The following is a 17,244-nucleotide window of genomic DNA, read 5'->3' on the forward strand; positions in this document are numbered from 1 at the left end:
TATGTGATATAACCACCATTATAGTATCATAAAGAATAGTTTCACTGCCCTAAAAATTACATGCTCCATTTATTCATGCCTTCCTTTCCCCCGACCTCCAAACCTTGGCATCAGTGATCTTTTTGTTGCCTCTATAGTTTTGCCTTTTCCAGAATTCTATAGTTGGAATCATACAATACATAGCCTTTTCAGACTGGCTTTTTTCACTTAATATGCATTTAAGTTTCCTCCATGACTTCTGAGGGCTTGAGAGCTCTATTCTTTTTATTGCTGAATAATATTCCATTGTACAGATGGACCACAGTTTGCTTATACTGAAGGGCATCTTGGTTGCTTCTAGTTTGGACAATCATGAATTAAGCTGCTATAAACATTTGCGTGCAGGGTTTTATGTGGACAAAAGTTTTCAGCTCATTTCGGGTAAATACCAAGGAGCATGATTGCTGGATTATATAGTAAGAGGGTTTAGGTTAGCTTAACTTAGCTTCTTTTCTATTGACCATCTTTTAAGTTCACTAATCCTACCATATTGAGGATACATTCTGCTGTTAAATCCATGTAATATCAGGTATTAAACATTTCATGTCTGGAATGTTCATTTGATTCTTTCATGTAATTTCTAATCACCTATTTAAATACTCCCTTTTTCATATTTTGTATATTTCCTCTATTTTTATAAATATTCCAATCGTTGTTTTAAAGTCCTTGTCTGCTTACTCCTACATTTGGATTATCTGTGGATCTACTTGTTTGTTTTTTCTCTTGATGAGCAGTCACATTTTTCTGCCTCCTTGCACGTCCCATAATTTTTAAAAATTGTATGCCAGACATTCTATACATGAAGACTGAATCAATGTTATTTTTCTCCAGGGAGGGCTTGCCTCCTCGCTGGTAGATAGGGTGGGTATTGAGCTGAGCTAGGGTTAGGATGCCACTTTAATTAAATGCAGTGCCCCATAGTTTGAAATGTCAGCAGAATGAAACCTGTCATGTGTTTCTTGTGGGCTCTTTCTCAGAGCTTTTTTTTTTTTTTTTTTTTTTTTTTTTTTTTTTTTTTGCGGTACGCGGGCCTCTCACTGTTGTGGCCTCTCCCATTGCGGAGCACAGGCTCCTGACGCGCAGGCTCAGCGGCCAGGGCTCACGGGCCCAGCCGCTGTGTGGCATGTGGGATCTTCCCGGACCGGGGCTCGAACCCATATCCCCTGCATCGGCAGGCGGGCTCTCAACCACTGCGCCACCAGGGAAGCCCCTCTTTATGCTTTAAGAACTTGGTTTTTAAAACATAGTAAGACTGAGAGGTTTTACCTTGTCTTTCCATCCCAGTCCTCTATCCTTCTGTGCTGCCCTAGTACTCAGCAAATGCCTTGTAGGGCAAACTGGTTATGCATTTGAGAACTCTTCTAGATCCCAATCTGTCATTCCATCCCAATGGCTGTCAAAAGGTCTGTTGGATTCTCTTTCCCCTTGTAGAGATGCCACTGTCTTTGGCAAACCCAATTCTCCATTGTCATGCTTGGAAAATGTCCCTGGGGAAGAACATAGCCAGCTCACCTAGCAAGGGTTCTTTCTTTAGGATTTTAGTTAAGCTAGTCCTCATTGCATCCAAAAATCTCCAGTGTCTTCAAAGAAAGATTATAATTTACTTGTTTATTTTTTCCATTATAGTGACTGCTCACTACTACCATGTCCCACCCAGAAATAGATGCTTCACTGAGTTCTTAATTTTAATTGTTACATTTGGTTCTTTTTAAAACCATCAAAAATTCAAAGCTATTTTTAAACTATACTTATGTTTTTCATTCTTTTATTTATTTCAACATATTAAGCATCATTATGTTGTGTATCTAATAGTTCCAATAATCCAATAGTTTTTGTAGATGTTTCTACTGTGTCTGCTGACTTTTGCTAATGGTTCTTCCTTTCCCGGTATTTTTCATGATTTGTGTGTGTGTGTTTATGTTCATTAGACCTATATTGGAATTATTCAGTCTTATTGAGTGTAAATTTTCCTGGCAGGATTTGTGTTTGTTTGCATCAGACATGAGGGCACTACCAATTTTCACCTGCCTTAAATTAAAATTCTCAGCCTATGCAGTTGTTGGTTTTTGTTGGTCTTGGGTTTGGGGGAGGGGACAGGGGAATTGTATAAATGGTATTAATTCAGCCTTTAATCCTATGTAAAGTTAGGCTAGTGGCCATGAATTCTCAGGGGAGAGTTTTCCCTGCCCTAAGTTAATGCCAAGACAAAAAAATTTTCTTGCTGTTGGCCTCTGTGAGGTTTCTTTTCTGCACCCCCTCCCGGTACGTACTCCTTCCTAGGTCCCAGCTTTATGCAGAAGGTCTCTGCTGTAACTCCCCTTCACGAACTTTGTCTCCATCCCGTCCCAAGCCACCTCCCCCTTCCCCCAGGAATATCCAAGCAGTTGGCCACTCAGGAGTGTATATGTCCCAGCTTACTCATCTCTCTGGACTCATGTTCCCACATTACTCCTGGTCTCAGAGGAAATCTTTTTTGCACAGGCCAATTCATTGTTGAAAAGCATTTTATCTTTTATTTGTAGATGTTTTATACCAGATAGCCCTCAGGATCTCCAACCTAATTTCTAAAAATGGAAGCTCTATGTGCTTTCACTACATGGAGTCAGATTCTCCTACCTGGTGTACTACTGACTAGCTCATCTCTGCAAAGCCACTCTTCTGCCCCTGAGAGCACAATGGTGCAAGACCTGGAATAATCCTTTCAGACTCATACCTTATAAATGTGGTTTCTGCCCAGCAAGTGGTACTAGAAGTATGAAAGCTATAAGGCCACTTTTAACATGCCCAGTTTATCCAGAGTGTTATTCCATGCATAGGAATGATTTAGGTTTACTATGTTTTTTTATTCATGCACCCACCCTGATGCAGGTGTTGGCTGCATTTGACAAGTGGACAAACCAATGGTGGTTGCCAAGCACTACACAACCTATGGAAAAGCTGTAAGTGGAACCTCAGATGAATACTCTATTTAACAGCTATGTTGTCTTTCATTCTTTCCAGGCAAAAGACAACCTAGGCACATCAGTTTAGCTTTTATGACTCTTTACATAATGGATTTGCTTCTACAAAGTGGATAATTTATTCCTAAGGCATTAGGGGACTTATTCCACTAATCGTTAACTTAATAATTTCAGGTACTTTTAATTTATTCAGTAATAAGATTTTGTTGACTATTTTCTGACCAGCATCCTAATCACTTGAAAGAAAACAATCCCTGCCTTAGGACACACCTAAGAACAAATGGACCAATATTCTGGTTTCTCTTTAGATCACATAAATCTTTCACCTTTTTAAAACAAATGGACTTGACAACCATTTCAAAGTATCCTATGAGATGGAAAGTAACGGAGAAAGGGCGAGTGAGTATTTAATGTTAATCATATACTTCATACCATATATAAATTAACATTTAATGTTTATTATGCCTCTCAAGGCCTGCATGATCTGCCTCTTTTCTACCTCATCTCAAAAAACTCTTTCCTGGGCTTCCCTGGTGGCGCAGTGGTTGAGAGTCCGCCTGCCGATGCAGGGGACACGGGTTCGTGCCCCGGTCTGGGAAGATCCCACATGCCGCGGAGCGGCTGGGCCCGTGAGCCATGGCCGCTAAGCCTGTGCGTCCGGAGCCTGTGCTCCGCAACGGGAGAGGCCACAACAGTGAGAGGCCCACGTACCACAAAAAAAAAAAAGGTGAAGTCTATTTCCCCGCTCCTTGAAACTGAGCTCGCTTGCTTTGGCCAATAAATGAAGAAGTGGTTCTGTACCACTTCCAAGCCTAGGCCTGGAGAGGTCTTGTGTGTTTGCACACACCTCCCCTGACACCACTATTAGAACATGCATGGTGAGCTTGTTCAAGGATGAGAGGCCACATGGAGCTAAGAGTAGTCTAGAACAGCCAACCACCAGCTGCTAACCCACCATCTGAATTAGATGCAAATCAGAACTCCCAACCAACCTAGGACTCAACATACAATGGGGATATTACTCCACTAATTCAGGTCCCCGAAGATAGAGTCTCATATAAAATACCACACCTGTAGTATCTGTTTTTTAAATGTCTACCTTCCCTGCTAGACTATGACCTCCACGAGGGCAGGAACCAGGTCTGTCTTGATCACAACTTTGTCCCCAGCATCTAGCACAGTGCTAGCTACAGTCAGTACTCATTATTAGTTGATTAAATGTGTATATCACTGAATGTATGAACGAATCTTCACACAGTCCAACAGATGAGGAAAACGAAGGTTGGGAGGGCTTTAGTAACTTTTCTGAAGTCACCCACCAAGGAAGTAGTGAGGCTGAGACACAGTTCATACACTTGATATAATACAGTGCACACAGCTGTGAGGGCTGGGTAACTCTAAAGCGGAATCTGCTAAGCCATCTAGATAAAGCCATTAAGAACGACCTATAACCCAGGGTCTGATGGATTATATTGCTACCAACCCTTCACTTTTGAAGTCACTGAAGGAAACCAGCTATGAGGTCCCAGGAAATGGCTCCACGTATCATTCCAGGAATAGTCCTGCCTTTCTTAATTTGGCTTTCATTCTGCCATGTATTTGTAGAGTAGTGGCATGGTGGCATCATGAAGCATAGTGGTTCAGTTTTCTCCTTTGTAAATGGAACTAATATTTATACTACCTACAACACAAGGTTGCTCTAAGAATTACATTAGCGTAGGCATGTAAGTAATTGGAGCAGCACCTGGCATGCAAGAAGCTCTCAAGAAATGTTAACTAATAATATTACTTGCTACTATTTAGAAACAAGGACGTGGAAATGTAGCTTACTCTTTTCAGGGGCAATGTAACTATCAGAACATCTTTGAGCCATATGAATGCTACATACTTTCAAACCTTGACATAACTCCCTGTTTGCCATAAAGGTCTTCACTGATGCCCATAACCTCTAGTGGTCTCTCCTGTCCTGGATTTTTGTCTGCTCTCCACAATTTCACATCCAATTATACTGTTCTTTAATTGTACCTCATATCCTTTACACTATGGTTCAATGGTAGATTTTATCTCTGGCAGCACCTGCAATCACGCTGGGCACTGAACAGGAGGAGTTCCTGTCTGGAGTCTGGGGAAGCATCCTTTCTCCCTCAACAATGTTTAAAGTTGACAGAGACTTGAAAACCTCCACACAAACACCCTCCTCGCTCAAGCCAGGAAATGCTAAGCCTTTGGCAGTTGAGACGTGAGCTGGGAATTTCTCTATGAAACCTTCACTGAGAACTATTAGCATGATGGCGGTTATTTGCCTTGGATTGGATTTTCTCAGGAGTTCAGCAGCAGGTGACTGAATGTTTGGCAGGAGTCTGGTGTGAAAATCAGCAACTGAAAACAGGCTACATTGTGTGCCTCACCCAGAATCATTTCTAAGAGCTACCACCACGTACAGTAAGTATCAGTTTTGCCATCCAGGGGATGAGATAACTGTTGGGTGGAAAAGTAACCACCTGAATAAAGCAGGCAGCTGGAAAAGGTAAAGAGAACTCGTGAAGCTTCTTGCAAAATGAAACAAGGCACTGTTAAAAATGCAAACTAAAAAATGTTTAGGTCTGCCCCAGACCTACCGGGGGGCCTGGAATCTTCATATTTACAAGCATCCCCTACAGACTCCAGTGCAGATGGTCTTCTGACTACATGCTGAGAAACGCTGGTTTCAGCTTCCAGATTTGTGCCTACTGGGACTTCAGGAGGGTTGTCTCAGATGAAGAGAATCAAGAAGGTAGTGCAAGAGTAAAGGGCCAGAGATAATAAGGGTCCAAATCAGAGGCAACCCCACTACCTGCAGTTTAAGGCCCGCCCTGGAGCCAGCCACTTGCTACCCATTGCTCCCATCCCTGCTATCACAATCACACTGTAACAGTCAGGACTTAAACAGGAGACAGAAACCATATAGTAATTTGAACAAGGAAAAAAATATATTGATTAACCATGATAGGATATTACCTACAAGGGGAAAAAGAAAACTCTGATATACAGAAACAGCAGATACAGGGAGCAGCCACTACGTACCTCTATGTCGAGGCAGAACACGAAGGAAGGCACAAATCTGGAAGACTGCCACCCATCAGGAAGCACAGACCTGTGCTGTACTTTTTAAGTCACCTGCTTGCTCCAGGTGAGGGTTTCACAGGGTTTTCAAGCAAAGGATGACCAGTCTCCTCAGACACAGGAGGGCAAGCTGCTTCCACTGCCAAGGGAGGCTCAGGGTGACTTGGATGTTCAAGATGGTCAATTTCACCTGGGTCCAAGCAGATGTTCCCTATTTCAAGCTTTGGGATCCCATTCCTTCCCAGATGATGTCTTAACTTCACAAGGGATGTTAACAAGGCTGGAAATGCAACTAATTCAGCGCACAGAGAGGTGCCAGTCACAGCAGGCCACCATGCACTGCAGAGCCAGCTGAGAGAAGCACTCTGGAGTGAGGGGAAAGAGCTCCTTCTCTCTAACATTTCTCCCTCTAATGTCCCTCCAGCATCCTCTACTGATGAAGCTTAACACCGAGCCAAATGGCAAGAGAGAAATGTTCCAGTATTGCAAGCAGAGCAGAGAAGTATGGGGCTGGGACTGAGAATCAATAGGCTGGTGACTGGTAATGCACCCCACCTTCATTGACTCTCCCATGGTCTCTGCTACCACCCCCTAACAAAAACACAAATACTGCAAATAGAAATGAGGAAACCCAGGATGCCAACACCCATCAAGAACATCTTTCAAAAACTATATACTCACGGGCTTCCCTGGTGGCGCAGTGGTTGAGAGTCCGCCTGCCGATGCAGGGGACACGGGTTCGTGCCCTGGTCCGGGAAGATCCCACGTGCCGTGGAGCGGCTGGGCCCGTGGGCCATGGCCGCTGAGCCTGCGCGTCCGGAGCCTGTGCTCCGCAGCGGGAGAGGCCACAACAGTGAGAGGCCCGTGTACCGCAAAAAAAAAAGCAAAAAAAACAAAAAAACAACCTATATACTCACATGTATCTAGGGTGACCAACCATCTCAGTTTGCCCAGGGCCGTTCCAGCTTTAGTACTTAAAGTCCTGCATCCTGGGAAACCCCTCAGTCCCAGAAAAACCGGGACAATTTGTCACCCTACATGCCTCCCAAACGTTTTCAAACATTGGTAAAAATACAGGTGACTCTGTTAAAACTGTTAAAGGTGATGCAGTTATTTTGGGTGCAGGCAGACCATGGATTGATTTTTTTTTTTTTTTTTTTTTTTTGCGGTATGTGGGTCTCTCACTGTTGCGGCCTCTCCCGTTGCGGAGCACAGGCTCCGGACGCACAGGCCCAGCGGCCATGGCTCACGGGCCCAGCCGCTCCGCGGCATGTGGGATCCTCCCAGGCTGGGGCACGAACCCGTTTCCCCTGCATCGGCAGGCGGACTCTCAACCACTGCGCCACCAGGGAAGCCCCCATGGATTGATTTTTAAGAAATGTTCTACTTGGAGGACAATCCAGGACTTCTTTGTTCCTGTTCCAAAACCATAATCATTGAAAAGAAATAAATGACATCCTTTGGAAGATACATACAAGATTCCTGAACCAGAAGCAGACACTGACAAATTATTAGTTGATAGTAACAACAACATAGGGTCATTGATGGGGTATACTGAGCTTCTTGCAGGTAAGCACTATATAATACAAGGTTTATTTTAAAGACTTTCACAGAATAACTTGCACATAGTTAATTTAGTGCTACTTTTGCTATTTTCACACTGTAAGGTACATGATTTACCATGGCCACTTTAAAGATGTTTCTCAAGAACTCAGATGGGTTGAAGACACTCTTAACATTTACTGAGTTTCTATTGCGTTCCAGGCATTGTGCTAAATTCTTTAAATAAATTATCTCATTTAATGCTCCCAACAGAAGCTGTGCCCATTTTATAAAGAAGTAGGGTACTCGACCTAGATTATACACCTAGTAAATGATGGTGTATAGACGGAAACCCAGGTCTCTTCTCTCTCGCAAAATTTGTTAGCACTGTAGAGCCATAACGAATAAGGCGTGGTCCCATGCCCTGGTCTAAGTGCTATGATCGAGGTATGTACAGGCTGCAGCGACAACACAATGGAGGTGCATCTTAGACTCTGAATGGCTTTCGGGATAAAAGTCAAATCCTTTTGCTCAGTACATCAGGACCAGGTTCCCCAACGCCTTCGCCCTTCTGCCAGGCCCGCTGGGTCTCAGTCGCTCTTTCCGCACAGACCAAAGAAGCGGGCTCTTGGACGTCTCTAGTTAGGGGTGTGCGGGGAATATCCAGAGGGACTTCGGCCTAGTTAATACGTCTTCCTTCCCACCTTAGCCATGTCCCGGCCCCTCACGGGGCTCCACCGCACGCTCAGTCTCTGTGCTCCCCTCGAACCCCGGCACTACCATCTGCACCTTCAGCGAGTCGGCCCTCCCGGCGCGGGGAACGCTGAGCCGCCCGGATTCCAGGAGGTGGCGCCGGAAGCGGCGGCCGCGGCACCGGCACGTGACGTCAGAGGAAGTGCCTGACGCCTCGGCCTGTGGTTGAGAGTTGCTGGAGTCGGTTCCCGGCGCTCAAGGTTCACCGGACCGCGGGCGGCGGAGCAGGCCGGGGGCAGCGGGGTTTGCTTTAGGACGAGCGGCTTTGAACCTCTGCGCCCGTCTTTGTCGGCAGGTGCGGCCGCCAGGCCTATCGCTGGGTGCCCGGGGCTGCGAGTGCGGGGACCGCCCTGAGGTACCTTCCCGAGCGACCTCCGGGACCTCGTCCAGGGCCTCCCAGGAAAGCAGGGTCTAAAATAGAGAAAGTTGCTAACCCTTGTTGAGAGGACTAGGCTCTCTTACCTTCGAGGATCGCTTAACCCGCACTTGGACCGTGAGAGAGGTATTGGTTCTTCTGTTTACAGAGGAAGAAACAGGCTCAGAAATGTTAAGTCGTTTGCCTCAGGCCATGCAGCTGGGAAGTGTCAGATCTGGGTTCAAAGCGAGTCCTTTGGCTGGCGCCAGAACCCTTGCTGGTTGCACTGCAGCAGGGTTCTCACGCTTAATTCGAGTAAAGAATCTCAGCATGGAAGGTGCGGTTAGTTAACAGTGTCTGGGAGTGCAAATTCAGTAGGTCTGGGATGGGGTTCTGGAATCTGTATTTTCAACAGCCGTACCGTGCATGTAATAATAACACATCGCTCCCCTGTGAACACAGCAAGAACGATAGCTAACTGTGTTAAGGTTTTAAGGCCTCACTTGAGAGAAAATGTCACGTGAGGGCTTACTCTGCAAATCATGTGAGACTGGAGAGTTGGTATTTGGTTCTGCCATTAACTTTTTGGGCAGATGGCAGCCTCTGTCCTCTCCTCACCTATTAAATAAGAAGACTTACAGACTTATCACTTGGGGGAATTTGTTAAACATACAGATTCCCGGGACCAGCTTTATTCTACTGAATCAGAAGGTCTGGAGGTGGGACTGGGAATCTGTAGGCTAAATAAGCTATGAAATTAGCCTGTTACCTTTGGGAACTTGAGATGGAAATGGATTATAGGGTTGGAACACTCCCCCCCCCCTTCCCATTTTTGTTTTTTTGTAGCTGTGCATGCTCCTGTATTTGCTGTGGGCTAGACTTTCATTGGCAAAAATGTCAAATTAGTATTACTGGCCATTACAAGGTGGATTTTTTACTTAGCTGAAGACTGGAACGTAATAAAATTTGAATGTTAGTCTACCTACTGTTGATTTCCTCAGTGACACTGGGTGAGCCACTTAACTTTGTGGGCCTTACATACCTGTTTATCATCATCTCCTACAATGCTTGTTACAAAGACAAACACCTGTATCCATCCTGCATCACATCCTGAGACAGGCCATAGGTGTTTTTAACAAGCTTCCGTGGAAGTTTGATGCAGCCTGTGATAATGGAATATGGCAATGCCCTTGGAAACTGTGTCTTAGCCTATTTCTGAATGTTCATAGGTGGAGTATTACAGTTTCTCTGTGTTCTGCTCTTGGGGGACTAATAAGAGTAATGTGGTTTTTGATAGGTCCTGGTTTTAGAATTTCTTAACATCTACTTTCTTGCGAATGAAGTGAAAGTCCTGTGATAAGATAAACATTAAAAGATGAACATTTTGCAAACGATAAACATTAAAAGCAGCATCCCCGAGTGACTTAGTAGGCTCCTTGACTGAGATGTTGTGATGTCCGAAGTTGATTTCATGTAGAAGCTCTGGTTGCTATTGAACCATCTTGTCTGCCTGAAAGGATTATAATTACCCCTTGATAGTCCAAGCTCTCACAACCCCAAATAAAACATCGTTGTTTTTTTTTTTCTTTAAACAGATACCATTGTGTACTTTGAATCAGGAGTGAAATCTTCTGAAAGCTGAGAGCAACAGCCTTCTTGGTCAACATGGAGGACAAAAGACGGCGAGCCCGAGTGCAGGGAGCCTGGGCTGCTGGCCCTGCTAAGAGCCAGGCCATTGCTCAGCCAGGCAAGTACCTGTGGGGAACTCGTGTGTGTGTGTGTGTGTGTGTGTGTGTGTGTGTGTGTGTGTGTGTGTGACTGGACAAGTATCATCCTATTTTATATATATCCCTTTGGTTTATAGTGGACTCCCATTTCAATTGATGTTAAGGTTTGAGTCTCTTCTCTCTCTTGCTTCAGCTCCCACTGCTGAGAAGCATCTCCAACAGAGACCTGGTCAAACCTGGATGAACAAGGAGCATCGTCTGTCTGACAGACAGTTTGTGTTCAAAGAACCCCAGGAGGTAAATTCTTGTTTCTTCTTCAACAGTAACACAGATTTATTTATAAAAGCAACAGTCACATAGTAGACACTCAAATAGTGACAGAATAAACTCAGTAATAAAAAGAGAGTTGAAAGTATTAAAATAATAATGAAATACGGAGTATCAGTTTCTTAGTATGTCTGAGGATTCTTTGTAGTTTTCCCCCAATTTGTAGGCATATATAGTTCCCATTTTTTTTGGCAAGGAGGTGTACCATGACTAGAGGTTAGAGGTTATACCATGACTAGAGCTTGCATTAGTTATCTAAGTTCTAACAGTCCTAAAAATTGCTAGTATAGCACATATCTCTGGAATTGGATCGAAATTTCAGCTACTACAATTCCTGATCTTTTTAGCTTTTTCTCCCACTGGGAAGAATGTAAGAAAGGGTGAAGAGTCACTTTTTAATAACATGGGAAAAAAGAGCTAAAAATCAGGCATCTTCCTATAGTAATGATTGTATAAGTAATATTAAAACCCCTTATTTCCTAGTATATCTTCTATTTTAAAAAATCCCTTGGAAGGATGGTTTTTCCAGAGCTGCTGACTGCTAGGAAAATGTATTAATTCTAATTTTGTCATCTTTTACTGCCCACTAGTAACTGTGAAGTAGTTCTAAGAAGAATAGAAACAAGAGTTACTGGTGGGATAGTGAGAGCTTAGAATAAAAAAGGGAGAGTTTTAAACCTGATTTATTTTGACTAGAAATGAGAGGATAGAGTAATCTTGCAAGTAAGCCTCTGAGGATTAGGAATCATTCAGAAATCAGACCTGGCTGTTTCCTTGCAGGTGGTACGCAGAGCCCCAGAGCCACGAGTGATCGAGTAAGTAAATCGCTGCCCTCCTGTAACTATTGCCCACAGTGAAAGGGAGAGTCCAGGATCTTTCCCTCACCCTGGTTTTTCCATCTGGAAAAGATAATGGCCAATGTGTCTAAATTTTAGGCTGGGATATTCCTGTCTCAGATGTCTTTAAACTTGGTCTTTTGAGAAGCCTTTCTGAATTTGCAGATGGTGTGGGAAATGCAACCAGATATCTGTACATTAAACGCTGACTCTGGTGTAGATTTCCAGACCCTATTTCACTAATATGTCTGCAGATAGTAGTTCAAACATCTCCTGGGTAAAGACAGAGAGGGATTTTTTCCTGAGTCATTGAAACATGGCTCTTTGAAAAACCTGTAAGTACCATTTTACTAGCAATGCTCATGAAAACTGCTAGAAATCTAGATGCTCTTACAGTTCATTTCTTGAAACCACACAACTCTTCCAGAGCAATTAAATGATAGTAAACATTTCTCTTACAGTGATCTGTGTCTAAAATATTCTTTTCCAAAATGATGAAAGATGCTTTGATTCCTCTTTTCCTGCTTCTCAGTTTCCATCTGATGCAGATAAATTATCAGTAGAAAGCATCCTTTTATTTTAGCAAATTAGCATTATGTGTATGCTGTTGCTCATGAACAACTGTTAAGCTGTTTGGCTGTTTGCAGATTGACTTGTATATCTTAGAAAAATTTAAAACGAACACAGATGTCATCATACTTTCAAAGAGGGTATGTAGTTGTGGCCTTGCCATTAGTTAGATACGGTAACTTACCTAGTCCTTAGGTAAGTTATTGCTATCTCTCTGGACTTTTGTTTCCTTGTCTGTAACATTAAGGGTTTGGACTGTATAATCACTTAAGACCCAGTCTGGTAGCTCTAACAGTCTGTTTTGCAAACACAAATGTGATACTGCCTCCATTGGTGGTAAAAAGAAGAAACAAAACCATGAAACCTGTTACAGATAGGACATTCAGGTTGAAAAAATGGACAATTGTGAATTTCCAAGTCAGAGAAAAAATGACAGTACTCATTCCTCCTTGACCATAGGGTTTGTTAATTCTGTTTATCTGAAGTTAGCTATGCTAGATTTTTTTTTTTTTTTTTTTGGCCTCATTGGGTCTTCGATGCTGTGCACGGGCTTTCTCTAGTTGTGGCGAGAGGGGACTATTTTTCATTGCGGTGCATGGGCTTCTCATTGCGGTGGCTTCTCTTGTTGCGGAGCATGGGCTCTAGGTGCATGGGCTTTAGTAGTTGTGGCTTGCGGGCCCTAGAGGGCAGGCTCAGTAGTTGTGGCGCACGGGCTTAGTTGCTCCGCAGCATGTGGGATCTTCCCGGACCAGGGATTGATCCCATGTCCCCTGCATTGGCAGGCGGATTCTTGACCACCGTGCCAGGAAGTGGAAGCGAATCTAGGGAAGTCCCTAGATTTTTTTTTTTAATAGCCAGAAATGTCCCTAACATTTGAAGTGAGCGTTTCTAAATGTGGCCCAAAATATATCACACTGAAATATTATATTCACACTCTAGGAGACTTTATAGGCAACTCATTTTGAAATGTGCTAAGTGTTTATGATAATAACTCTGCCTACATTTTGGCTCAGAGTGGTTCATACATCTACCTAAGAGCCCAGCTCAAAGATCATGAACTGCTAACTCACATGGAAAAGGGTGATGGAAATACTGTCCCTTTATATTATTCTCTATAACTTATCTCTGTGAGAAGACTCTGACACAGTTATCTTGACAGAGGCACCTCTCCAGTCTGGGTCACTTTTCTCACTGTGGTGGGTTATAGACCTCACTACCCTGCCCATCTGTAACAGTTTTGTACTGTTGCACATTTGATTAAGTTCAGTAAGCTTTTTACTGCTCATCTATTATGTGCCAGGCACTAGGAAACAGAAGAATAACCCATTCCAGCCCTTCAGGAGCCCATAGTCTAGTAAATGAAATAGACGTGTAGTCAGATAAGTTGTAATCCTGAATATCTTGGAAGTGAGGACTTGTAGGTAACGTGGTGTGGTAACAGGATGAGATAGCTAACATTATTTGCCTGGATTACAGGTCAGGAAAGGTTTAGAGAAGGTGATGCTGAGCTGAGATTTTGAAGGATGAATTAGAATTTTCCACTGGACCAAAGCTGCGGGTGGTGGATTGGGGGTGCTAGATGGCGGGGAGACATGCCAGCATGTAGAAAAGCATGGGGTTAGACACGTGGTGGTGTATTCAGAAGATTCCAGGCAGTAATTACCGTGGAAGCTGATGCGTCTGTGGGAACTGTCAGGAGGTGGAGCTAGCTCATGGGGACCTTGTACTTGCTTCTGTTCAATGCATCTCTATTCCAGAGTCTCCAAGGGGGTACTCTATTTGCCACCCCTTTGTGTGATAGTTTCCTGCACCACATCAGCCTGAATTATGGGTGAAATATAAAGTGATAGCACTAGAATTTATTTTGTCCTGTTTTTTTTGTTTGTTTGTTTGTTTTTTGCGGTACGCGGGCCTCTCACTGCTGTGGCCTCTCCCGTTTTGGAGCACAGGCTCCGGACGCGCAGGCTTAGTGGCCATGGCTCATGGGCCCAGCCGCTCCATGGCACGTGGGATCTTCCCGGACCCGGGCACGAACCCTTGTCCCCTGCATCGTCAGGCGGACTCTCAACCACTGTGCCACCAGGGAAGCCCTTTGTCCTGGTTTTTGCCTCCATGGCCTGATTTTGTCAGGATTCCAATCCCAGTGCCATTAATGATTACCACACTGTTGCCCCTTCCCTCAGTGGTAGAAGAAGGTGGGGCTGTACTTCCCTCATAGTGCGCCTTCATCGTGAAGTGATTTTGGTGAGCTAGGACTTTGTGAACTCTGCAGGACAACCCTTCCTTCTGCTACGTGCAGTATGTTGCTTTGCTTGACACTAACAAGTCTTTGTTTTCTTTGTTTCTTTAGTAAAGAGGGTGTGTATGAAATCAGCCTGTCACCCACAGGCATATCTAGGTAAGTGAATCCTCACTAGAAAGGGACTATAATTATCGCTGAGTTATAGTCTCTTAAAATATTCTACTCCCTTGATTAAAGTAATTAATGTGGTAATATCTCCTTTTATACTAGCTTCAAAACATTTTCAAAGCCTCTCAGGTATAGTAACTTATTTCTCCAGTTTTTCAGATGAGGAAATGAGGTCCAGGGAGATTGAGTACTTTTTCCTAGGCTACAGGGTAATTTAATATTAGAGTTGGGTCTGGCCTCTATTTGTGTTACATTATATTATTATCGTTAGATTACATTGTATGTATTGGGTTGGCAAAAAAATTGTTCGGTTAGTGAATATGTTGTTCAATAAAGTTCTTGGTGAAAGTGGAAAATGTGTCTTTTATTTTTATTTATTTAAAACTGAATGAACTTTTTGGCCAATCCAATATTATTACATATTATGTTGATCATACATTATTATATATAATATATATTAAGTTATGTCATATTGCTATATAAAGGTAGATTTCAGTAAAATTAAAGCATATATGATTTAGGGTATATTAGGCATTAGTCATTGTTTCAAAACATTTTGAAAGCGTCACCTTAATGCATGTCACTATAAAGTAATGAGACATTTAAATAAATCAGAACTTATCTATCTAAATGAATTGCTTAGAAAGAGGTTCTGTTGGACTTGGAAGCCTCTATAATTAGTCCACTGGCACTGCTCTTGTTATAGCCTTTTTCAGAACTTCCCTTTTAAAGCAAGTTTAATAGTCACACAAGAAAACCAGTTGCATTATTTTGGTCACATCTCATTGTTAACCTGGTATGGCTTCAGGTGAGCTTGGGCTTTTTCACAAAATCATTTCACAATATGTGTAAGCCAAATTATTAGGCTGTACGCTGTAAACTTATACAGTGCTCTATGTCAATTATATCTTAGTAAAACTGGAAAAAAGTAATAACTCAGATCCAAACATTTTAAATTGGACAACAGGTTAAAATTAATTAATAAATTACTTGTTAAACTGTTAAAAAAATTAAATGTACCTTTCAAGAGTGAAAATTTACTACCAACAAGGCTATTGAAGAGAGTGTTCCATGGGGTTTCAGAACATTTCTTAAGAAAGGTATCCAAAAAAGCCAAATGCATTGTTAAAATGAAATAGTATATTAGGGACATAGAAATCAAAACCACAATGAAATACCACTTTATATTCACTAGAATTTCCATAATCAAAAAGACAATAATAAGTGTTATTATAAATGAGGATGTGGAAAAATTAGAGCCTTCCTGTATTGCTGGTGGGAATGTAAAATAGTACAACCCTTTTAGAAAAAGGTTTGATGGTTTCTTAAAAAGTTAAGCATACATTTACCATATGACCCAGCAACTTCACTCCTAGGTGTCTTACCCAAGAGAAATGAAAACATACATCCACACAAAGACTTGCATGCGAATGTCCATAGTAGCATTCATAATAGGCAAAAGTAGAAACAACTCAAATGTCCATCAGTTGGTGAATGGATAAGTAAAATGCAGTATGTCTATATAATGAAATATTTTATTCTACCATAAAAAGAAATGTTCTGATAATGTGCTACAACATGGATAAACCTTGAAGACATTAGTCTTTGCTGAATTTTACAGTATGTAAATTATACCTCAATAAAGCTGTTTAAAGGAGAAAAAAAAAAAGATATCCAAAACAGTTTTGAGCTGGCTTGGCACTGTTGAAATAAGTGTATATTCAATGAGAGAAAGAACCCTTATTTGGATATGTTTATTTTGATGGTTATAAATGATTGCTTTCCCTACAATTAGCATAGTCTTAGAAGACTACCAATTGTTAAAGTAACACAGGGCCAAGCATTTTATTAGTTATTCTACTTTTCACAGTGATGCTGTAAGGTGGAGATCATCTTTGTGTTACAGATGAGAAAAACCAAGGTTCAGAGAGGTTAAGTAACTTGTCCAAGGTTTCACAGCTAAGCAGTGCTTGGGTAATATTTGAACCATATCTATGAAAGCTGTCATGTACCTCTTTATCCTTCATTGCCTCTTTCATTTGTCTTAACTTGAAAGAGGTTTATTTTACATCCGGAGCATCGTGATCTGGGTGATATTAAGCTCTGGAGGTGTGGTAAGATGATTTCATCTCCCCACGAAAGGAAGCATCATCCAGATTTGTTCTGCTAATGATTAGAGTCTAACTCATCTTTTTCTGTGTTCTTTAGTTAATAACTGTTCTTTGTGCATCAAGGGTGTGTTTGTATCCTGGCTTTGTTGACTTAAAAGAAGCCGACTCAGTATTTGAACAGCTTTGTCAGGATGTTCCCTGGAAACAGAGGACTGGCATCAGAGAGGGTAAGTAGATCTCTGAGATCACAGTTGTTGATGTTTGGTCTTCCTTTCCGGAATGTATTCCAATACCGTTGCTTCTTTGCACCGTTGCTTCTTTGAACCACAGCCAGATTTAAACAGAAATCCAAAATCTGACAGGAACCCTCGGGATGAGTGGGAGTTAGCCTGTCAAAGGGGACAGGAAGGAGTGTTCCTGGCAGAAGAAACAGCAAGTGGTTCTCAGAACATGGCAGAAGATGGGCGTTCAGGGAAGCAAAGGAAGTTTGGTTTGACTGAACTGTGGTTGAT

At 42.5% G+C, this 17,244-nt stretch overlaps 1 protein-coding gene across 3 annotated transcripts in view; it reads left to right on the forward strand.

Annotated features, from left to right (window-relative positions):
* Window positions 1-8,541: 8,541 nt before the first annotated feature.
* ALKBH3 (alkB homolog 3, alpha-ketoglutarate dependent dioxygenase) overlaps window positions 8,542-17,244 on the forward strand; it is a 35,649-nt gene continuing 26,946 nt past the window's right edge. The window contains exons 1-6 of one of the 3 annotated variants that reach the window (XM_081241364.1): window positions 8,542-8,898; window positions 10,347-10,498; window positions 10,672-10,775; window positions 11,586-11,620; window positions 14,562-14,609; window positions 16,856-16,959. In XM_081241364.1, the coding sequence (XP_081097490.1) occupies window positions 10,417-10,498; window positions 10,672-10,775; window positions 11,586-11,620; window positions 14,562-14,609; window positions 16,856-16,959 (373 nt within the window). In that variant the 5' untranslated portion in view covers window positions 8,542-8,898; window positions 10,347-10,416. The remainder of the gene's footprint in view (window positions 8,899-10,346; window positions 10,499-10,671; window positions 10,776-11,585; window positions 11,621-14,561; window positions 14,610-16,855; window positions 16,960-17,244) is intronic. The other 2 variants (XM_081241366.1, XM_081241365.1) reach the window with 2 other exon arrangements.

Source organism: Mesoplodon bidens (genome assembly GCF_964165515.1).
Source record: "Mesoplodon bidens genome assembly, chromosome: 7".
In the NCBI taxonomy this organism is placed as follows: domain Eukaryota; kingdom Metazoa; phylum Chordata; class Mammalia; order Artiodactyla; family Ziphiidae; genus Mesoplodon; species Mesoplodon bidens.